This window comes from Fundulus heteroclitus, chromosome 13 (genome assembly GCF_011125445.2).
Source record: "Fundulus heteroclitus isolate FHET01 chromosome 13, MU-UCD_Fhet_4.1, whole genome shotgun sequence".
Lineage (NCBI taxonomy): Eukaryota > Metazoa > Chordata > Actinopteri > Cyprinodontiformes > Fundulidae > Fundulus > Fundulus heteroclitus.
The window spans coordinates 20,243,486-20,267,585 of record NC_046373.1 but is presented as its reverse complement, the minus strand read 5'-3'; the positions used below and the strand labels follow the sequence as shown (position 1 = coordinate 20,267,585).

The 24,100-nt window shown below is 39.9% G+C and overlaps 1 protein-coding gene across 7 annotated transcripts in view; it reads right to left on the bottom strand.

The window, feature by feature from the left end:
* rbms3 (RNA binding motif, single stranded interacting protein) overlaps positions 1-24,100 on the bottom strand; it is a 434,538-nt gene that overhangs the window by 229,288 nt on the left and 181,150 nt on the right. For 5 of the 7 annotated variants that reach the window (XM_036145333.1, XM_036145331.1, XM_036145337.1 and 2 more), the window contains one exon: positions 22,533-22,690. In XM_036145333.1, the coding sequence (XP_036001226.1) occupies positions 22,533-22,690 (158 nt within the window). The remainder of the gene's footprint in view (positions 1-22,532; positions 22,691-24,100) is intronic. The other 2 variants (XM_036145332.1, XM_036145336.1) reach the window with 1 other exon arrangement.

The following is a 24,100-nucleotide window of genomic DNA, read 5'->3' as shown; positions in this document are numbered from 1 at the left end:
GAGAGAGAGAGAGAGAGAGAGAGAGAGAGAGAGAGAGAGAGAGAGAGAGAGAGAGAGAGAGAGAGAGGGAGAGTTTCGTTAGCATTTCAAACAACGTGACATTGAACTGTTGGGGCAGTCCACTCGGATCATCATCCTGTGGTCGCAGCCATGTCTTATTTTTCATATTCTCTGCCATTTAAGTGCAACAAGCAATTTGCAGAGCCATATAAATGTCAAAAGCCATTGGAAAGAGAAATCACTCAAGGTTAATAACATTATATGTACGACTGACTTCAAATGACTGGGCAAGCCTCTGACATTTCAGAGAACCATCGGACGATTTCAAAAGGTCTGACGGAATACAAATGCTGCAAATGGCCTTTTTGTGTTTGTGTATCATATAGTATATATATAAACTAATTCAGACTAATTTCTTTTAAATATGGAAACTGTATCAAGCAGAATATCAGATATCAAGCAGAAGAAAAAATATCAGATATCAAGCAGAAGAAAAAAAAAACAAGCTTTAACATCTTACTAAGCATTGTTCAGTCCATCATCTGAAAATCCTAAAATTATGGCAGAACTGTAAACCTATCAACCTTGGCCTTCTACTTAAACTGAAGGCCTTCAAGGACAGCATTAATCAAAAATGCACCCACGAGGCCCATGGTGAGCCTCTACAGAGATCAACAGCTCAGGTGGAATAATCTGGTGACAAGACAATTATTATTCATACTCTTTGCAAATCAGGCCTTAATGGAACAACAACAAAACAAGGTCATTGCTAAAAGAAAAGACATAAAATCATATTTACAGTTTGCCACAAGTTGTAGGAGAACAGCGCGAGATGAGAGCAAAGTTGATCTTTCTGACCTACCATGGAGGACGCTGTGTGGCGGAAAGCTAACAGTGGCCATCACCCTGAACACAATGTCACAATTATGGAATACTTTGTGTTGGCTTGTCACATAAAAACCATTGAAGTTTGTAACCTGACAAATAGTGGGGGGAAAAAATCAGCAGGTGTGAATACTTTTACAAGACTTTGTATTGGACATTTAAGCTTCCATTTCAAAATAAGACTACACAAAATCGCAAAGGCTATCTAAAAACAATTGGTTCTCAAAAATTTCACGCCGTAACAACACTAAGCCACTTAAAGGAGCCTTCGGCCGCTGCTTGCTGGGCGAAGGTTTGATGAGTAAGTGAATCTCCAAAGCTTAAAAGATTTGCATCAGCTGACCTTTCTTCAGGATAAATGTGAACAAGTCAGAGACCTGACAAGCTAATTAAGCTCCAGTAGAAACCATGAGAGTTGTCTTAACGAGTTGAAAGCTTTTGCATGATGCTCTCATCCTTTCCCCCCACCACCTCACTCAAATGATACAAAATAAAATTTACCCTATTTTTTTCTCCCCCCATAAGGTCAGACAAAATTTCAAAATGTTCTCGCTTTTGTCCCATACAAAAATCTATTCAATGACTCTGCGTGGAACAAAACTTTTCAAACTGAATTGAATGACAGTAAGTTATTGTATTTTCGTGTGGCATTTAAAATAGTGCTACATGCTGCATTGTTTGCAGTGTGAAAAGTGTGTGGCTGAACCACATACATCTTTCTGCATGTGCATGTGTGTGTGTGTGTGTGTGCGCGTGTGTGTGTGCGTGGGTGAGAGGCTGTTTATACAATTACACTTGCGCATGTGGCGTGACAGTCAAACAGTTCTCTGTGTGTTGAATGCACATCACAAAGAGTGAAGAGAGAAAAGAGCAGCCACTTCACACACCAGCCCATTCACACACACACACACACACACACACACACACATTCTGTAGGGAAGACGCAGTGGTGCATCCCGGCCCATATTTCACCAGCAGGGGATAATTGTGCCATTTCTCAACGAGTGCCAGAGACTCTATTTACTGCATGCTGCGGTGGGATGGGTGGTGGATATGAACTGATGAGCTCCAAGAGGAAAACTACCAGCTCACGCATGTACACACACCAACACAGAAATAAACTCACAGACATACACACTGAGCACTCACCAATCAGTGGATTGTCTCCCCCCCCCCCCCTCAGCAGATAAAATAGGCCATTTTAGCTATAGGGATCCATAATCTACTTCAACAGAAAAGGCCTAAGGTGGTGTATTTGATCATACTGAGATACTCTCAAGCATAAGTACACAGAATGAACATGGAACAAGGAGCATTCATTTGATTAGCGAACAATCAGCGCTCGAGTAGCGGCTGCTGGGAGTCAGAATCTTTCTGGGATGCAACTGAGAGAGGAGTTTACAAGCAAGATTGAGATTGGGGTTAACATGTCGCACAAATTATTAACAAATTTAAAACCAGCACTATGAGACAAAAATATTCTTACTAGATAACATTTTAAGAGAAAATAATGATTTGAGAATGCCTTTCTTTAACATTTTTGATGGCAAGAAAAATAACCTTCCATGCATGTCATATAATAGGTTGATTGTTATGAGAAGGAGCTACTGAGGATAGCCACAGATACCTAGATAACCACAGCAAACCAGAAAAGATGCGCAGAATGTGGAGTGCTTGGGTAAAGAGCCTATAGCTGGACACAGCTTACGGTCTCCATGACGTTGCTGCAGCACTGCTCATACTAGCTGTTTTTTTCCCCCTGGAAATAAAAGGATGGGTTGTTTGCAGTTGAAGGTCCACCTCATTTCTGAGTTAGGCTGGATGTACTAGCAGACTGTCAGCTAGAAATCCTTCCATGTTTTAAAATCTGTGCTGTTTTGAAAGCTGTGCTGCGTACCCACCTTAAAATCTCAAGCAATAGTAAACATACTAGAGAGTGCCACCGCCCAAGAAGAGCTGGTCACCATGGCGACTGAACACAGGCTGGTGGAGAGACATTGCTGACCAAGGAGTACCGCACTTCTGCTGCTGCTCAAGCGTCAAGAGATGGGGCTGTTTTATATCCTAACACCTGAAGGAAGGTGATATTTCATCAATATTCTCCAAACAAAACAATCACAATTTTGTTTTGTGTTAGAATCTTTAAGAAATTCAACTTTAAGTGGAGAATGAAAACCCATATTCCATTTCGGGTGATATCTATCCAGGACTAAAAACTATTTCAAAGTAGCATCTAAAACTGTGTATTATATACATGCATTTTATTTGATCCTTATTTGTACACAGTTTTCTTTCATTAGTTCAGTATTTGTGCTGTTCTTTGTTACAGTTTGCCGATGCTGCGTTTGCAGCCCGAGGTTGTTTTTAAATGTACCCCGTAATCGAAATAAAATAAAATATTCATGTTTTGGTGATTCATAATTCTTTCACTTTTTTGAAATTACCAGATTAACACGAAATGAATTTCTTGGAAACTGCCTCAACATTAAAAATGTGTACAACAGGCAAGAATGTGGACTCATCTGCATTCAAAGCACAGGCATTTTTGTCAATTACAAGATCAAACAGAGTGTAATGTGTAAGTAGACTAAATTTATTTGTGAACCTAAAATTACCAAACAAACTGACTTCATAAAAAAACATGCCCAATAACGGCACTGATCACTAAAAACTGGCACTGGCCACCTACAAACCTCTTAAACAGACAACCCCAACAACAATGTGTTCCTTTTTTTGGAGACAGAAGAAAACTAAATGATTTCACAAAAACAACAGTGCAATATCTTAAAAAAAACATTTAAGTTACCATTCTAGATATAACAATCTGATGAATATATGATTGATACTGCCTGGTGTACTGCTAAAAACTATTGCTTCTTTAATACTTCCCACATAGGTATCTTCTCTCCGTATACTTTAGGGAAAATATTGCTTTTAAAGCCTGGGAAGTAGTTAAAAAGCCCTGCGCTTTTGGCATAAATTGGGGGAAAGTTCTCATTAAAACTTTGTTTGGACTCCGCAGAAGCAGGAGACAGTAGCTTGTCGATGCCAACTCATCACTGCTAGCCTCATTAAATGTTAAAGATGGCTCATCAATGCACGCTATCTTCTGCCCAAAAAAAGACAGCAAAAAGATGCTGAAGCGAGATGAAAAGGCAGAGCAGGAAGGAGCCTGCTCCAGCCAGGAGATGTGCTGGATACGGACGGACGAGGTGATCATATACGAGATGCGTGTGTAGATGTGAGCGACCCTGCTGGAGGCTGCTTCGCCTCTCTGCCAGCCAGGCCTGGGGTGGCTTTGATGTGACAGAGGGAGTCCCTGTGAAGCGCAGGTTTAACACTGATGCTGTGGCCAGGATTCAGCGCCTGTCTCCACTAATCCTATTTCAATCACTCTCGCAGCCTCTTATCTCTGACTCTGCTGGCCTACTGCCCTTCCTCTCCCTACAAATCTTTTTTTTCTTTCTGCCTTTCATTCTCTCTTAATGTTTCTCCACCGTCTTTCTCCATCTCTGTTTCTTGTCATTTCTTTGCTTTTGTTCCTCTCTTCCTCTGGTTAGAAATCCCATTGGAATTGTTCTGATGCAACATAAGATCAACCCAAGACAAAAAAAATAAAATAAAAAAAATAATGCCAGAAGTAAAAACCTCTTTTGAAAAATAGAGGTTTTATGAGCTATTTTAAGCTGATGAAAACCTACAAATTGTGTTGGATGTAAAACACGTCATTCATATGACAGCTGTCTGGGCAAAGAGATGTGATGAAAATCAAGCTCAGCCTGAAAGCTCGGCTTCGCATTTAGAAAGAGAGCAGCTGCAAGTGCGTGAGTGACAATCCCCGAGCTGCATTTCCTTCTTCTCTCGCTCTTTTGGGGAATAAAAGAACCCAGGCGTTTTCCATTTCCATCGTCAGGGTTGGGAAACTGAAGTGTTTTTTTTTTTTGCTGCATGTGGGCAGTGAGAGAAACCCGGGCCAGAGCAACAGAGTAACACGTCACCGTGGTGCTGCTGGTACATAGGAAAGTGCAGAACGGGAAAAGATGGATGGACCACCCAAGTGGTATGCTCACATTTTGCCCTGCCTCGCTGGCCAGCATCTCCAAAGGTCTGCGGTTATGTCTTTGCATAATTAAACAACACGGTTTTTATAAGCAACCTCGCTGAGTTGAAAGGCTACTTTTTTTTCCCTGTTTGCTTTTTATGGAACCAAATAAACTATATGTGCACATTACGCTCCATCTATGCCTGTAGAGCAGGGCATGCATTTTAAGAGGCAAGTAGTACGATGAGCACCACTGAGATCAACCGCAGTATAAGTCTAACGCTCATATTTCTTAAACGTTTTCATATTTTGTTACGTTGTAACCACTCACTTTAATGCATCTTATTAAGGTTTTATATGAGACCAACACAAAGTTGCACTTAATGAGACTTTAACAAAGAAAAAAAAAATCTAGCATGCAAAGCATTTGTATTCAGCCACCGTGAGCTTAATAGCTTGTAATATTAACCCTGAAATTAGATCTTGAGACAACCACACATTGATTATTTTTTGCTCATTCTTCTTTCTAGAATAACTCAAGTGGAGTCAGACAGGACAGAGATGGTCAAGGTTTCAACTGGGCCAATCCAACAGATGTTTTGATCCAAACACGGATCAAAGTGCAGTCCTTGAAAGCTACTATTCTGCCACTTTCAGATGCATCGCTTCCCGGTCACATCTGAATCAAATGAATGGCCTGTTACCAGAGCTCTGCAGAGCTGAATGACATGCAGGTGAAGGCATTTAGTCATATGGGTTGCAGGATAGCAGTTCTCGAGGATTGGACTCGGGCATTCCTGATCTATGGCATTCCATTGTAGACTTGATTCTATGTTTGGGTTCATTGTCTAGTTCAAAGGGAATCTCCCAGGTCTCGAGTGTTTTTCTTCCTCCAGCAGGTTTTTCTTCCAGCTTTGTGATGTGTGCAGTCCCATCCATCTTCCCAACATCCAACCATTTTCCCTCTCCCTGCTGAACTCAGGCACAGAACGTTGCCTCTGCCGTGATTCGTGGTGAGGATGGTATGTTCAAAGGAGATCGGCAGAGTTGGTTTTCCCCTGTTTTAAGAACGGGGTGAAAGGTTCATGTTTGTTGCCGTCTGACCAGAGCACCTTCTGTCACATGTTTGTTATGTCCTCTATATGTTTTGTGGCAAGCTGCCAACAGGAAGTCTAATGGCATTTTTCAGCAATGGATCTTTGCACTGGGGTTTTAGTAGAATACGCGAAAATAATCTGTTGAGATCATCTTCCACCTGACCTGTCGGTGTCTGTAGCTCCTTCAGAGTTACTGTTGACCTACTGGATCCTTCTCTGATTAAGACCTCTTTGCAGGGTTTACAGTTTATGTCTAGGTAGATTTTCAGTTGTGCCAGAACTTTTGCCAATTTTCAGGTTAAGGCTGGTTCACGCGGCAGGATTTTGAAAGAGTCAGACGATTCTCAAAGCCAGAGAGACGCCACACGTAACGATAAAAAACTCCTAGATAAAACATGTTTTCTCGTACAGTGCGTGGTGTCTGGTCAGACGATAAGCTCAACACACCAAACACGAACACATTTCACTCAGGGGTCATTCATATATCAGACGGGAAATCTTGCGAATCCTCTCAAGATCAAAACATGAGTTCACAGAGTAAATAAACATGGATGACCAGGAAGAATAATGGTAATAGTTTATGGATTAATTTTAAAAAGAAAAAGAAAAGAAAAGGCGTTGTTTAAAGAAGACAACGCGACTGGGGCTCTACGCTTGCTACACTATAAAATGGAGGTGAGTTGGGTTTTATTCTCTCTCGAGGAATCCCTCACCTCACTTTCTGATTGGCTACACATCACATTCAACTAGCTGCCTTCTCCTTTGTCCTCGGGGGACACCACACACGGTAGGATATTGGGGAAAAAACAATCCAACACGTTGAATATCCCCGATTTGAGGTGCGAGAGGTCCCGATATTCTACCAAGCGGACCAGCTCACTCTTAACACGCCACACATGACAAGATAGTCTTAAGATTACCTTAAGAGTCATCCCGACAATCGCCGCTTCTCAGAAGGGGAGGATCGGGGCAAAAATCGGGCTAAAAATCTTGCCATATGAACCAGCCTTTAGGGATCAAACTGTGCTCCATAGCGTACTCATGGCTTGGAATATTGTTACTGTTTTTATCAACCTGACGCTGCTTTAAACTTAATAGGTTTCTCCCTCACCTGTCTACTGTGTACCTTGGTCTTCATGGTTATGTTTGTTGCCAGATGCTCTCTAACAATCCTCTGAGGCTTTCACAGAACAACAGGACTTGTGTTGTTAATCAATTACAGGCAGAATCTATTCAGTCATTTGTTGACTTCTACATTTGACTGCACTCGTTTTTACTCAGAGGTCGCAAAGTAAAGAGACGTTGAATACATATCCTTGCCACACTTTTCAGATTTCAACTTGGAAAAAAATATGTAAAACTATGTATCCTTCTCCTTCAACTTCTAGGATATGTGCTGCTTAGTGTTTGTCTATCATATGAAATTCATTTCTGTTTGTTGATATAATGTGGCAATATGCAAAATGTTGCATGGCACTATACACGCTGAATATTTTATTTTCATATGAACGGGCATGACGAAGACTCCCACCATCCAGATTTAGTGTTTGTTCTGTGCAGCACATCCAACCCTGTGGGATTTCATAAGCTTAAAACTTGCACTGTTATTAAAAAAAGGGTGTAGTGATTATGTTAGCACTGCAGAGCAGGGGAAGATCCTCATATACTAGTTTTTGAAAATTTCATATCAAGAGACAGTCGCGCTAGCCGGCAGAACGTTAAGTTTGGGAGATCAGCAACGCTGCAGAAAAGCATTTGTTTTAGACTCCCAGCTGTTAAGCGGTTTTATATCACTAGTTACATCAGAGGAAAGCATTCACTGTGTACCTGTTTTTAGTATATAATGTGAATAAAGCACAAAAATGTTCCAGATGCTTGTTAGTTTCACTGTTCACAAAAAAATAAAGTCTAAATTATTAGTGTTTTTTAATTTGCTTATTTCAAACATCCAGCATTCATTGAAGATTCATTTTACTGCAGAAGAACTCCAAATTACCTCCAGTTTTATATATATAAAAAAATGATATGTCTGCCCAAAAGACAGATGTGACAGCTATAAACCAGGAGAACAAAGAAGAAGGAGAAACAAAAGAACGGAAGACACTTTTAACTTTCAAATCTGAAGATAAAAGGAAGGAAATGGATGTGTGTCTGTTCCAAACAGACAGAAAATAAGACGTATAACAAAAAGTGAATAAATTATCAAAACAAAGAAACAATACATACCACGTTATTCTAAGCAAACACTACATAGCAGCTGCCACTAACTTGCTCTTTTTTGAGAAAACAGAACAGGACCAATGGCCTCTATTGGGGGGGGGGGTCTTGTAGAAATACAGTTTTAAAGATGGTATGTGACTGGCAAATGTAGCTACTCTTAAACTTTGAAGTTAATTTATTGTTGACAATATGTTGCACTGGAAAAAAGATAATACCCAACTTAGACCCACCACAAAACTACACATTGACATTTTGCCTAGTTGTAGCGTGTGTACGAACAATTCGTTTTTGTTGCAGCCTTAGCCAACCATCGATGTGATTCGAGTTCATACAGGTGTGCTAAATTACTCAAAAATGTGATTTCAGCCTAAAGAAAGACCATGTCTACAGATCATTATATTAAAATCTTTGTTAAAACATGCACATAATTCCGGTGGCGAGGTAGTGGTGGACCTTTATTATGATGGCATATCTGGGGCCCGGGTGGCAAGAGACCACAGCGTTGATTGTTCATCTCAGATCTGGAGGAAACGTGCCAAGGCCACAATCTAATTACTTGGAGTGTTTTTTTTTTTTGTAATTCTTTTGGCATCACTGCAGCACCCAAAAAGATCTTATCCTGCATCAACGATTAACAACCAACACTTCTTTAAAAGAGAGAAAAAAAAAAAACAGCACAGCCCAACAGGTTAAAATTATCCTCAAAATGAGCAGCTCTTGCCACAGAAACCCCTCCCATCCACATCATCTCGTGCAGCTGATAAACTGGTAAAAATACACGCCGCGTATCATCGACCACACCATAGTTAAAATTGACGGAGGTGTGAAAGCCTCTCATTTTCACAGTGAGGTTCAGATTGTGTGAAAACATCCAAGTGCAGGTGCAACACCTGCGGCGGTAACATTGTGACAGAACAGCTAGGAAGGCAGCAAGTACAAATCAGCGCGTCGAGTACCAGGAGCCTAGAAGGATCATGCTTGCCTTCACAACGCGATGAGCTTTCCAAAAAAATAATCAGCATATTCAGAGTTTGAACTGCTGAAGACTGTAGGATGTTCTTGATCCAGTGTGGCTGATATTTATCACTAAAACATGGGCAGATACAATCTTTCTGGCTTTCAATTTACAAACGCCACCAACATCTGAATCTCAAAGAGCAAATCTACAACCAACATCCTACTACAGATGTTTGCTGCTGTTACCGCTTTGGACATTTTAAGCGTAGAGTAGAAGATGTAAATTTTTATTGAGGATTTGCTGTTGTGCAGCCGAGATGGTTTAAAGACGGGCGAGCTTGTTGTTAACTGACAAATGTTTGCTCTCATATCTTTAATGGCCCCAAAACAAACAGGATGACTGCTAGAATGGAAAGTTAACAATGCATTTTTGGGTGGATACTAATTTTGCCATCATTTGCCTGAGCAAATGGCAACACCACAGATAAAACGAGCAAACTGGTGAATTATTCAATAATATTTTGTTGAACAAAAAAACTGAAAATTGAACAAAATAAGAGGAATAATCAATGCGCCGTCCATAGTCCATTCATCTTCTACGTAACTGTGCAACTACAGTATCTTGGCCGGCGTGCATGTTCAAACCCATCTGTTAAAGTTGGCTGTGGTTTCAAACACACTCCGGTTATTTGCAGTCATCAAAGATTCTCATTCCAATCATTTTTCTTCCTTCTGTTTTTCTCTCCATTCTAAGGGGAAAAAAATATTTCACCTCGCGAGTTAGAGGTAGGATGACAGGTTAATTAAAAACATTCAAGCTTCCCTGAATCCTACAAAAAAAAAAAAAAAAAAAAGAATGAATTAGGTCTGCAATGAGCAATATATTTTAGCTATGGTGATTCAGGTAATTTAAAAGGAAAAATCATTTTTTTAGGATGTGGAGACAATTCATCTTGGAAAAGTTTAAAGAAATATTTTTCATCAGTACTTGAAAAAAAACAAAAGCTTTTCTTCCATTAAAAAAAAGTTTTTAATCAAAGTTTTTGTTTTAGAAAATTTAATACCATCAGATTGATAAAGTAGTTTCATTCATGTTCATCTTTTTACTTCAGCTGTCAATTTACCATTAATAATTCATTTGATTTTGTTAAACTACTTCACTTTAAATTATTTAACTTGACATCATGTACAACGACATATTCTATGTCTCCTAATTCCAAAATTTTTGACAGATTACAGATTCCGGAACAGGTAGAATAACCTTGCTGCACTTTGTCTGTTACTAGCTCTAAATGCAGTTTACCACATTTTTACCTCAACTTCTTTAATCTGATGTTTAAGACAGAATAGATGGGACATATTTCTGATCTCTTGTGATCATAAAAAGAGCAAGTCCCATGTGGAGTGACTTTTTAAAATCCAACGTCGCAAATCGTTTGCGCTCGTCAGCTGATATCAGTTGCAGGTGATTTCATCTATAAACGATATGAACTCACCTGCAGATTTAGAAGGTACATCTCACTAGTACCAGGTTGGTCCCCTTTTTGTCCTGATAACTGCCTTAATTCTTCAAGACACCAATTCGACGTTCCTCAAAGATTTCTGTCCATATTGATATGATAGCATCAGGCAGGTGCCGTAGATTCATCAGCTCCACATCCTTGATGCAAATCTCCAACTTCCCACATACCAAAGGTGCTCTTTTAGAATCAGATCTAGTGACAGTAGAGGCCATTGGAAAACACTGAACTCAATGTTATTCTAAAATAATATGTTTGAATGAGTTGAGCTTTGTGACATGGTGAATTATCCTGCTGAAAGTAGGACTTCAGAAGTTCAGTCATTCCAGTCATAAAGGGCAGGACATGGTCAGCAACAATACTCAAGTAGGCTGTAGCATTTCAAGAATGCTAAAGGTGCCCAAGGTGTGTCAAGGCAATATTCCCAGCATCTTTACACCAGCACCAGTCTGATCGGCTGCAAGAAAGTTTATGTTCATACAGTACCTTCATGTGAGCAAATTCTGACCCAACAACGTCATGTTGCAACTGAAATACAGGCTCATCTGATCAGGCAACATTTTTCCAATATGCTAATTATAGAATCAATTTTCTGTCCTTAGCAGGAGTGAACGGAGTGAAATGCTGAGAGGTTTTCTGCTAATTTGACCCATCTGCTTCAAGGTTTGAAGTCTTGAGAGTTCAGAGACGATAGTCCAAATAACTTGGTGGTAATATGCATATTTTATAAACTAAAAGTTGAAATATTTTAATATTGTGACTGGTCCTGATACTTATAGTTGTGACATATATACCAAAATATGTAGTCATAAACGTTCATATTGTCTAACTGACACTAACCAAAGACTAAACATTATCATCTACAGATGCGAGATGGCACTCTGTGACAACTATATTCTGCTACTGTACCACTGGTAAAAACAGACGCATTAACTTAAAGAAGAGTGAGAGAAACTCAACACAAACAAAGTGTTGAGTATGATAACAGCCTTGCAAAGGAAGAGCCAGCACTTCATCTTCCTCTGTTCAGATTCAACACTGTGAATGAAATATTCGATGGACTCAAGCCCATCCACACAAAGACGGGTTTGGCTGCATACGACAAACTTTTTAGTTGGATGGGCGTCCCGTCTAGATGAAGCAGCCACGAAACCGACAATATTTGAAGCTGCACCTCCGTGGTGCGTAACCTGCTACACACTACATAACCTGCTTCATACTGGAGTGTTTGCATCCAAGGAAACGTAGAAATCACCTCGCCCCTCCCTTAACTCACATGCACTAACACAAACAACAACAATGGCAGGTTTTGGCATTGTGGTTGTGTTTCAGACACAATTCAATTTACAGTGGATTTTACACTGACACGTTTTGCTTCTCTACTATGTTTGTGTGGAACACCTCTTTTCCTTCCCCAGCGTTCATTGTTCTCACCCTCCTCTTCTTCTTTCTTCCTCTATCTTTACTTCTGTAGCAGCGTTACCGCACCACTAACTGGCGTGGCATGGGTATTACAACGCCTATTACAGCTCTTTTGGCTTGGTGCAGTATTTGGCTCCGTGCGGACGTAGCCTCAGTTATGTCGAACGAGATTGGCCCCATCTGACACGAACCCACCATGTCAGGTTAAAAGTTACTTAAATCCCTTATTTCCCATTATGACAGCTTGAAAGCAAGCAAATGCATTTAGTTGCTGCCATGTGATTGGCTGAATTGCTAAAAGTATTGACAAAGTTGGAACTGATGTTAATAAAAAGGCTTAAAAGTAAGTAAATTCATTGATTTTTTTACTTCTTTTTTAAGCAGTCTGTAATAGAGTTCAATAAAACCCATCAGTTGTTTCTATGCATTTCCAAAAGCAGATCTAGATTTTTGTCCATCACAACCAGGTTGTGATGAATGAGTGTACTGTCAAATAATGGCCAGACACTGGCTGACTGGCTTCAGAGCATTCCTGGGGTAATGCGACTAAACCCATCCTATATGTAACCTGAGAATCAAGGGGACGTAGATTTCTTCAGTCCCTCTGTTACTTCCCCCTCCCTACACACAAACCGGTTGTCTTCAGAGCCAGCTTCACAGAAATGCCTCTGTTTGTTTAGAAGAGTCCAACCTGTCAAAGCTGCACAACATGCACTGCTGTCTGACACGCACAAATGAACACATCTCATCTGCAATGGGGCTGCGTTCGCTTTCTAGATACAACTTCAGAGGACAAGTCAGTAAAGAAAAAAAGAGATTTTTTTTTTTTGTAAATGTTGGAAAGAAGGATGGGGAGCTGTAAAGAGACAGTCTCGAGATTCCAGGTTTTGTCCCTCACGTCAATCAGTCTTTGGGTACCCTAGATTCAAATGCTGCTTATACTGCAGCTCAAAACTGGTGTGCGGGTAGGGTATAGAGGGGATTTCCATATCAGCAAGCCCTCATGAATGACAATTGGATTGGTTGTTTTATCTGTTGTCATGTACAATTGTTTCCATGGGAAAATTTGATCACAGACACAACCAAAAAGAAGAATATCGTTGTGAAGTTTCAGTGTATAAACGTTTGGCAGAGTTAACTAAAGTGTGAAAGGGAAAAAAGGAACACTCGCCAGCCTCTAAATAGGCAAACAGTCCATGTGTCATGTATAGAGTAATGGGGGAATAAATAATTCACAAAGCCGCCTAAGGCTAAATAATCGGGCTCTCTTATCCCCACACATCTCCAAAGTTGATGTTTGGGGATGTAGCTGTTTGTAGCTGAAAATATTTAAATATTCCTTTGATATAATTTTAAGAGGTTAAGTGCAGCAATTCCTTTTCATGCCACGAGTGAAGTTGAAGAACAAGGAGACATTGTGAAGTAACCCAACTAAATTACTTTGGATAACAGTATCATCTAAGTGTCGACACATGCGAGACTGCAGCATGTAAACTGAGCAAGCATATGTAGCTCAGCACAAAATTCAATTATTTTAATCCTTGCAAGAACTTTGTTTCTGATTGGAAAGCAGAATCTCAAATAATGACAAAACTTTGTAAAATGAGTATGAGATTTGAATTTTTTTTTTACATTAATATCATAATAAAAAGGCATTTAAACATTATTTATAAACTTCCCAATAATAAGTGGAACAATAGTGACATTACCTCAATACAACTGCTCTTAATTACTGAGCAGCTTTTTAGAGGTTTCGACTGGCTCTTTATCGATTTGTATTTGGTATTCAACTTCATGTTTGTGAGATAAGAAGGCCTCCTTGCAATCACCCTAATCTTTAGCTCCCTTCTCTGATTCTCCCTGGGATTCACGTCAGGACTCTGGCTGGGCCACTCCAAAGTATTAACATTACTTCCAGTAAGAACAAACATATTGATCAAATTAAACGATTACTTTAAACCTAAATCTTTCAGGTGAATAAGCAATTTTGGGGTCACCCATTCAGCTTAAATTTTGAAATGTTTGTATTATTATTGTGTTATTGCCACAATCACTGTCATCAAACTTCCTCGACATTGCTCATATATGGCTTCTCTGACTAACGCTACTGCATCCTAAATGCACAAAGTAGCATTATCACAGATCCGTCCTCCCAGCTGTTCCTATCTATGCTAGATTTGAAAGCATTTTTGATTAGCTTTAGTGCAGATCTGTTACAGAATATCACTAAACTATCACTAATCCAGCAGCTGTTTCTTCCCTAGATACTTTGTCCCTATAAGTATAAATACCTGAATGATTGGATAATAAAAATATAGTATGGTTATTTTTAGTGCTGTCAAGTGATTAAAAAATTTAAGCGCGATCTATCGCATAATTTCAATAGTTAACTCGAGATTAATCGCAAATTAATTGCATATTTTATCTTTTTATTTCTGAAAGTGTAAAAGCCTATTAGGGCATTTTAATATGCAATTTTTCAATAAATGACTTGTAAAAAACATGCTTGTACAAAAAATATTTAAATTTTTTATTGTGAAGCACTTTTCAGAATTGGAATAAAAAACATCCTGGTGCCATAAAATGTTAAACTCTGGCCAATAATAGCTAAATCACTAATCATAACGCCCTGATGTTTACACAACGTGTAAATAAATAGAAATTTCATGCCGAAATATTGTTTTTGCCTCTTAAACAAAGACACAGTATTAAGCATTTACATATAAAGTAATACTAATTTTACGTTTTAGAGACAAAAAAGACAACAAATTAATAAGCATTAAAGTATAGTTTATGGGTTGGGTTTCTGCAATGTTATCAGCGTGTAAAAATTTTCTTCAGAACCAATCTCTGCTCAAAATGGTGATCTGCACCGCGTAATCCACTTTCACCAGTCGTCACCGGTTATTGCAGCCGTAAACTGCAGAAAATACGTGTAGAGTTGCTCTTCCTGCCTTTACTCCCGTTGGCTTCTATGTCATTCTAGAGGAGGATGCGCAGCAGCGCGTTATGAGGCGGAGGGATATGTCAGCTGGTTATACTCAGTGTCTGAAGTGCGGCAGTGTCACTTATTTTAGAGCCCAAACAAGCAACTTCACTTTAAGAAACAAGCCCAAAAAAACTTCAACCCGCAACTCATGAAATGTACAAGCAACTTTAGAAAAAAGAAGCCCAAAATGGCATGAAATAAGCGTATTTGGCAACAGTGAGCGTGAGCCTGTTTTGCTATAGTCTCTAGAATTCTTGGAACTACGGAAAGTGCCAAGGGTAAAAAAATGATAAATAAAAAAAAAACACAGTCCGGAGAGTGCTGCGGGGGGGGAAAAAAAGCATTAATGCGATTAACACGCATTTAAAAAAATTTCGACATTATGGTCTAACAAAGTTAACGCGTTAATAATGCATTAAAACTGTCAACCCTGGTTATTTTAATACCAGATTTAGCTTAAGGAAGGTAAAGTATGTGCCTGTAGGCTTTCTAGCAATAATAGGCGGGGTTAACATTGTGAAATACTGGAAAGGTTTTTAAGCACACTTTTTCACACGAGGTTTTACTTCTTGAAAAACAGGAGAATGGGAAGGGCCAGCTTTGAAAGTTGACGACCATTAAGTATAATTTGGCTCCTGTGAGTGCCTGGGCCTCTGTTCTATGAAAACAGGTGGTCTGTCGGTCATCCGTTTCGTCCCTCCGCCTACTCTTCTGAGCAAACCTCCCAGGCCCTCCATCCCCCCCCCCCCCCACCCCCACCCCACCCACACCGCTCTAATCTCCAGCTGCCCCTCTACAATTCCCTCAGACACATGGGAAAGGTTATTTGCACAATTGGTGGTGATTAGCTCTTGATTTGGCTTGTTCTATTTGTGTGACCAAGTCTAGTGCATGCATGCAGAAACCAATCCCAGTGAGGGCACAGCTGTGGCTCAGCCATGACTGAAAATGGTTGAAGAGAACCAGACTGACAATCTCGGGTGGAGGAGGAAGATGGGTAATTTTAAAAAAAACAAAAAAAAAAACATTTGAATGGTGTTGTTGGGACTGTTCAAACCTCTCAGGTCCTTCGTTTATGAGGTGGTTTGAATTTTAGACTCCTTATGCTGTACTCAGCCCTAATGACCTTTCTTAATTTTAAGTTTTCAGGTCAGGACTCCACCCTAATGAGCTCCAGGGGTGGGGTCGTTGCCTTGGATCCAGTTGGCTAAAAAATAAGGTCTTCTAAAGGTTGCTTGTCACCAAAGCTATTCAAAGACTCAAGGGTTTGATAGTTGGGTTGGGGATATGCTGGCTGCTACCCTCAGTTGGTGTTGGCCCAGTGCCTCAACATTGCCAGTGAGGCCAAAGAATTTTTCTCACAGCGACGGCGGTTTTAGCCGCTGCTTTTTCTCTCTTTTCTTATATCCATCTGGTCATCAAGCCAGCCAGGCAAGTGGGAAGACCGCTCACTAACTGGGTGTTCAGCCAACAATTCCCACTCCACTCATTTTGGCCTCCCCTCTACAGCCATATATCACACTGACTGTTGGTGGAGAACTCCTCATCCAGCCAGATGAATAAAGCAGAGATTAAGTACCCACCCAAATTCATTTAATAACTAATTTAACAGCTTGCGGCATGTAAGTTAAATCACTGTTGAAACGTTGGTATTCTTTAGGGTTTCATTTTACGCCAATGATCAACAGAGGCATTAAAGGAGGAAGCTGATTCAAAAAATGCTGGCGTTACTAATAAAAATAATGGTACATACAGCTATTTTAATAGGTAAATTGTGTGTAATGATGGTAATGAAAACAAACAAATTGTCCGTAAGGAATTACATTCACTTTAAGAAGAAAGTAGACTGTCTAAACCACGGACCGTCAACTCCAATCCTTGAGTGCTGGTGTCCTGGAACCTTTCGATGAACACTTGAATCAAATGGTGCAATTGCCTCCTTGGATTGCAGTCCTGCTAATGACCTGATTATTTTACTCAGGTGTGTTGAAGCAGAGAGACAAAAAAGTTGCAGGACACCAGCCCTCAAGGACTGGAGTTGACAATCCCTGTTCTAGAGCCTCTTTCAGTTTTAGGGGTTTTGCATGTGAATTATCTGGTCTTTATCAGTGTTTAAAATCCTCAGAATGACCACAAGCAGTGGAAACCACACAGGGTGTTCATTTGTTATAAAAAAAATAAAAAAGGACAAAATTAACGATTCTAAAAAGAAATAAAAATAATCCAGGGTTTCTCCGAATCCCCACATACTTTATTGCTTCTATGACTCATGTGAGCACTGCCAAGACACTTCATCTATAAATTAGATCTACAGATTATTTGCTGACAAGTGTACTAAGTAGTCCTGCTTCATTTTCACTCCAGAGAACCCCAGGAATTCATGCTAAACACCAGAATAAGGCCGTTAACTGGTACATCTCAATAACTTTAAATATCCTAAAACAGTTTACTTTATGTAAGAGGCTTTTAACGCCGTCTCTGGTTTAGGAGTGGCTTAACTCCTGGAATGTGCTTGTTGAAGCCCATGTCCTGGACACGTTTGTGTGCGGCGGCTCTTAAAGCACTGGCTAATGCTGCAGACCACCACTTGTGAATCTCCTCCAAGTTCTTGAATGGGTTTGGTCGACAGCCCTCTGAAGGCTGAAGTTATACTTTTTGCTTTTGTACATTTGTCTGCAACATTTTTCACTTCCATTCAACTTTGCATTATTACAACTGAAATCCACACTCGTAATAGACAGCTCCTTTATCATTACCCTGTTGTGGTTTAACCTCCGTGTGGCTCATGTTATTGACGGTTTGCTCGACAACTGTAAAGTTAGCTGTCTTTCCAATTATTGTGTAGGACCTGCCATTTCTATATAAAAAGCCCAACCTTATATTACATTTTAACTTTCTAAGAATCCAAAATTTGAAATGATTTAAATACAAACAACTGTAATAATATTCCAAGTTATTGAGATGTACCTGAAGAGATCAGGTCAGAGAGGTAAAGAATGTTGTTTACCAAGAAGTGGGGTGTTTGATCTGTGTGCAGGGCTCCTTCACATTTATAATTTTAAAATGTTATATTCTCCTGTCTCATATAGCCACATGTGCAGCAAATGCGTCCAGGCTTTAAATATGTAGAGTAGAATACAGTTGTACTTACAGTCTTTAAATTTTAAGGAACATGAGATATATTTAGGCAGTGATGAAGTTTGCTGGAAATGCATTTAACATGATCTTGGTAACAAAATATGAGTTCACCAGAACCAGGTTGGTTAAAACCGCAATAACACAACAACAAAAAAATAATGTATTATTCTGGTAACTATAAGTGATCTGTATTTTATTTATTTACTGCCTTGAATCAGCAGATACGATGAGGCCAGTTTTCAAGAATGTTCCCGTTTGGCAGCAGTTTGTTTTCCAGATAGAGATAAACTGGGATGCAAGAGCTGCTCGCGTGTGACAGAACAAACTAAGCAAGGGGGGCTAAAATAAAAAGAAGAAATTGTCAAAGCTAGCCTACCAGCCCTGGCTTCTGATTAGGGAAGTTACTTAAGCCTGCTAACAAGATTAAAATAATTTTCTTTATCCTTAAAATAAAGCTGCCATATTTAGTGCGAGTTTATGTTTAACATTCACTCTCCCTGGGAGAGCTGCCAGGGTTGGGAGCCATGAGAGGAGGAGCTTTGTGCTGAAAAGTGCCAGGGCATCTGGGGGAAAAAAAAGCTGAAGGGAACCCAAGGAGCTGCTTTCTGGAGAACAGTTGAATGACCTTTTCTAAAATGCTGCCACCCGCCTGCCACTGAAACACAGTCTGGCTAATTAAAGTTTCAGTGGCATTGAATTTTCACTAGCATAGCAAACCTCAGGCAACCTTGGGGGCTCAGAGAGGGAAAGATGGGCAATATAAGACAAAAGAGAGGAAGAGGAACCAAGAAAAAGCGCAATAGGAGGACGGACACTAGAGGACAGCCTGGCAAAGGGAAGCAGAAAAAGACACAAAGCCCCCTACTTTCCACAGAGAAGAGAAAAACCATATTAAAATGCAAATCTACAATCCCAGAGTAGTATCCATAAGCTCTGATGTGGTCTGACCTTTCAAACTATAGTGCTCAAAAATCTTCAAGATCACATAGAATTAGAAATCAAACTGAAAATGCCCAACTGTGTACAGCTGGCTGAATGCAGTTAGAAAGAACTAAACGGGAGATATCCAATGTCAAAACGTTGAGTGCTTTTCCAAATCCTATTGGTCTGCCTCTCAGCCTAATGGAATCTTGATGGGTGAGTTTCAAGGAATAAATGCATGACTTACGACACGACTACCGGGAGCATTACCCAATATACTGGACGGCATGTTCCCGTCTCCAAAGCATCATTGAATAATTGGCCACATTTGACCGGGACATTTTTGGAAAAATGGCCAAGAAAAGGTTATGCAACAAGACAGATTCACTCATAGCCTGCATTTCACAATCTGCTGGCCTTGTCTGCATTAATGATCTTGACCTCCTTTTCCCCATGTTAGGAGTGAAAAGGACTTAATGAAGCTGAACAAAGCAGCTTGTGTGTATGTGTGTGTGAGACTTTCCGTCTTTTAGAGACAGAGATACAGAGGGAAGGAAGGCCCATGTGACCGTGTGTTACAGCTTGATGAGGGCTTGGTCTGTGATTCCTGGGGGATGTGGTCCAATCTAGGCTTTATTAGGCCTCACTGAGCTGTGTGCGGGGAGGTTTGTGTGCGTCTTCTCTATCGAGAACATTCGCTTGAGCTTTCTAAGTACTTCTTTGTGTGGAACCTTCAAAAAGGCACTCAGCTGGTAGCAGCTTAATAGTGCATGCAAGGTATGGACCCTTTTCATGCTCCAGTCTGCTCATAAGAGGTGAACTGCTCAGTTTAATCACACCATTTGTGTATACAGAGTACCGCTGGTAAATTGCATATAACGCATAAGCATAGATGTAAAAATTCCAAAACACTAGGACTGATTTAAAAAGTGATAGCAGAAAATAGTAAATCTGATCCAGTATTACACAGAAAGATATTGAATCTAAGATATTGGTATTTAATGCAAGAAAAACATTTTAAAATGTTGGCATCAGAGAAACAAATGTTTACTAAAAACCTATATGAATTAAGTGAGACAGTGGAACTCAACAGCGTGAAGCCTTGCAGCAAGGCAAACTGAACAGCAACGCAAAGAAGCTCAGCTGGAGTCTGAAAGCAATTAAAAAATGTGACCTGTTCCAACAAGCCAAGTATCACCCTCTCCTGGGCCGACTGACAAATCTGGGTAAGAAAATGCACCCACCATCACTGTTAGATCTATGCAAAAGGAAACATTTGTGACTACACGTACCAGCAGGCTTTGCAGCTGCTTTCCCAGTCAGTGCCTACAACTCCCAGCAGTCTTAGATACCTCCCACGCAGAATACAAGCAGAGATCAGATTTCACATCATGCTCGATACCACCGTTGCGTACCTGTACATTACTTCCTGAGAGCGCATTCAACCGGTTTAGAAGAAACTTGCTGGAGAGTTCTCCCTTCACCCAGTTCATTCCTTCGAAGAAGAAAGCTCAGTGCAGCTTTGTAATTCAGCTGTGTGGGAACAGACTGCTGCACCCCAGATGCTCAAAGGATCACTCCCACAGGTCCCTCGTCCCAGCTGCTGTTAGGCTTTAGAATCTCAGCCGTTCACAACAAACTCATTCAGTGTTTACAACGTGCTACTGCTTCTACAGGATCTCGATCTGATCAAGGATCAATTACACCGTCTCTCAGATGCTACCATCCAGTTGCACACTTTTTTGCTTATCTGTGAATATTTGTACAATTATGCATATTGCAAAGTTGTTGTTTTTTTAAAATGTTTCTGTGAGTCGGCTGCCGTATTTCTATTTTAACTTGAACGTTTCCTTTTTACCCGAATATGCCACATTATCTATTAATAATTACACAGTATTTTTACCCTTTCTGATAAATTCAATCTCTTCTGCTTTACAGCTTGACTTAATATTTAGTTTTTTATTCATATTATTTAATCTAGTGTGCAAGCCTGTTTTCTTCCGTTTACCTGTGCTTTTGCTACTGTCATGCCTGAATTTCCCTATGGTTGGAACCATAAAGGTATTTCTAAATAATCAATCATCTAAAATAAAGTAATATTCCCAAGTAGCCATTAATTAGTTGTGGATAAAAAGTGTAGCAGGTCTCTTTAAGCACGCTGACCAGCAGTGCTCAGCAACAGATAGAAAAGAACTTTTGATAGGACTTTGAATTATGGGAACATTTCTGTGGACAACATGGTTTACCTTCAACCCAAAAAGATTGGCCTACAGCATGTATAATCTGGCACAGTTGAAATACTGGTCAACACAGTTTAGGATGTTTAAAGCCGGGTTTATGAAGTTTCTGGTTTATGAAGCAAGCAAATATCTTTTTCTCTAAGTTGCAAGAAAGAGGGCAGCTCAGTGAGAAGCTTTTTTTGTGTAACCTTACTCAAATATGGTATAAGGTGAATTATCAACAGGTCATATCAAAACAGAGGGTGAACATGCGAGCATCAGCCAAGCACTTCAGCAAACATTATCTTTAGAAACTCAAGTTGTGACAATCAGTTGCTGTCCAGAAAAAAACAGAGACTACAGCATGCAGACCGGAATTTGTGAAATGACTAAGACTAAACAATAATAATGAAGATTATGTAACGCTGATTAAATATACTGTGCTATCTTAATGCACTATTAAGCTACTAAATTTTAATTTGTGGATTCATTATCCAATACAGTATTAGATTGGAAATCTTTTTAAGGAAATGCCTAATCCTAAATGACTGAAAAAGAAAATCCCGACCTGGACGTCTACACCTGTGATATCACCTTCTGAAACAACCAATGTCAGATAGCTTGAAGTTTAACGTACATAGTTTTGGCCTGACAAAATGGATTACACAGTCTCCGATTAATGGATGTTCCTCATCTTGTATTTCCCAAAGTTTGAACTGAACTAGGAAAGAAATCATCTTAGTTCTTAGCCCCCAATACTTGGAATAAACAACAAATCGATCCTCAATTTAAAGGTCTAGTGGCGCTGAAAGAGTTTAAAGCTCTTCTGAAGTCATTGCAATTGACTATGTTTATGTGCATTGTGCAAGTATGTTCTTTGACCAACATTTTTTAATGTAAATTAGATCTAACCCTAACTGTTTTCAGTGATATAACTCTTGTGTTGCCTTCCTGGCCAGGGCCCTCTTGTAAATAAGCATATTTTATATAAGTAGGCATAACCTGGTTAATTAAAGACTAAATAAGTAAATCAATGATCCAACACAAGGAGGATTCCATTTGTGATGTAGCCTTTTGTGAATGTGAATTAGGTATACAGGTATGATGCCTTTGAGTACTCACGGTTGGCAAAGCTTGATGAGGTCCTGGTCGGTGGTTCCGGGTGGCAGACCACGAATATACAGGTTGGTCTTACTGAGCTGCTCCGCCCCTCCCTGGCTGCAGCTGTTGGTGCTGGGGCTGGGAGGAGCCATGGGATGAGGGGGTGGAGCATAGGGCTGCTGGGGGAAAAAAAAAAAAAGAGAAAAACAGCTCAACACAAAATGCTGAAAGATAATTTCATAAAAACCATGATGTGATTTGAAAACAGTTTTAAGAGACACTGAGGTGAGGAGTGACAACAACTCAGAAGGGAGATGAATGTGTGTGAAACCGACTTCAAAAACAGATCTCTTAAAGAAACAGCACCACTTCAGAATTCCCACAATCAAGAGGAAAGATATATTAGAGCAACTGTGAGATTGAATGGAGATGAAATCAGTGTTGCTGAGACATAAAAAAAAACAATGGCAGGTAATAACGACAAAAATTTCAATAACATCCCTTTAATCGGGAATAGGAAGAAAAAAAAAAAGATATTCCTCTTCACAATACCAGTATTTAAAAAAATGGCTTTCAGGTGAGATCATGAATGCTGCATATGTTATTCTTTTTTTTCAGTTCATTTCATTTCTTTTTTAAGTAAACATTTCACTGAGAAGGCTCTCACAAATTAGACTTCATATGGCTTCCAGCAGCTTATAAACAGTTTTAAATGACGGCAAGCTCCTGCTCTCTACTAAAATTGCCAGAACCAATTTCATTACACTGTGAAACAATTTTCACCTCCAAGGGTGTGAGATCCTGATGCAATAATCCACTCCAGTATATTTTATAACCATCTACATGTGAATGTCTTTTTCAGTGTAATCCTCAGCTCTCAAAACGTATTCAAAATTTGATTCCATCCTTTGTTTTTCCTCTTCCACTTTCCCCTGTCCTCAGCTCCTTTTATTTGCTTGTTGTTCTGTTTGTGTAGATTTATGGTACAGGAGTCAGGGCCCCCTGCTCACAGACCATTTATATCTCTATTGCAGGGACAATGCACATAATGACAGAGAGGGAGAGCTGAAGCCCAGTGGGTATGAAAGGAGGGACAGACAAAAAGAACGGGAAACACACAATGGAAAACATGAAAAAAGAAGAAGAAAAAAAACACAAGGTGCAATGCAAAAAAAAAAAAAAAGAAAAAGAAATAATGACCGATGTATGAAGCAGAAAAGAGGAAAATGGCCAGGAAGAGAGAGTAAGACATAACAATACCACCAACAGCTCTTGTTAACCAGGTTAACCCTCATCCTCCCAGGGGAGGACCTCAAAACCCTAAACTATGCTGTGAAAACACACACTCTCCGTTTATAAAGCACACACACACTCACACTATTAGCCCTCCAATTTGCCCCACACGTTAACAGTGACTGTTGAAGCATGGCTGATTTGATGCGCTATTTTAGGCGTGTGTGCCATGCCAGCGTGTCGACTCCCACTTCGCAGACAAAGAGCCGGGATCCCTGGAGCGTGAAGAGGGAGCCACGTCCATCAATGGACAGCCAATTACCACGCTGAGCTAAATAGAACTGATGGGGATCCAC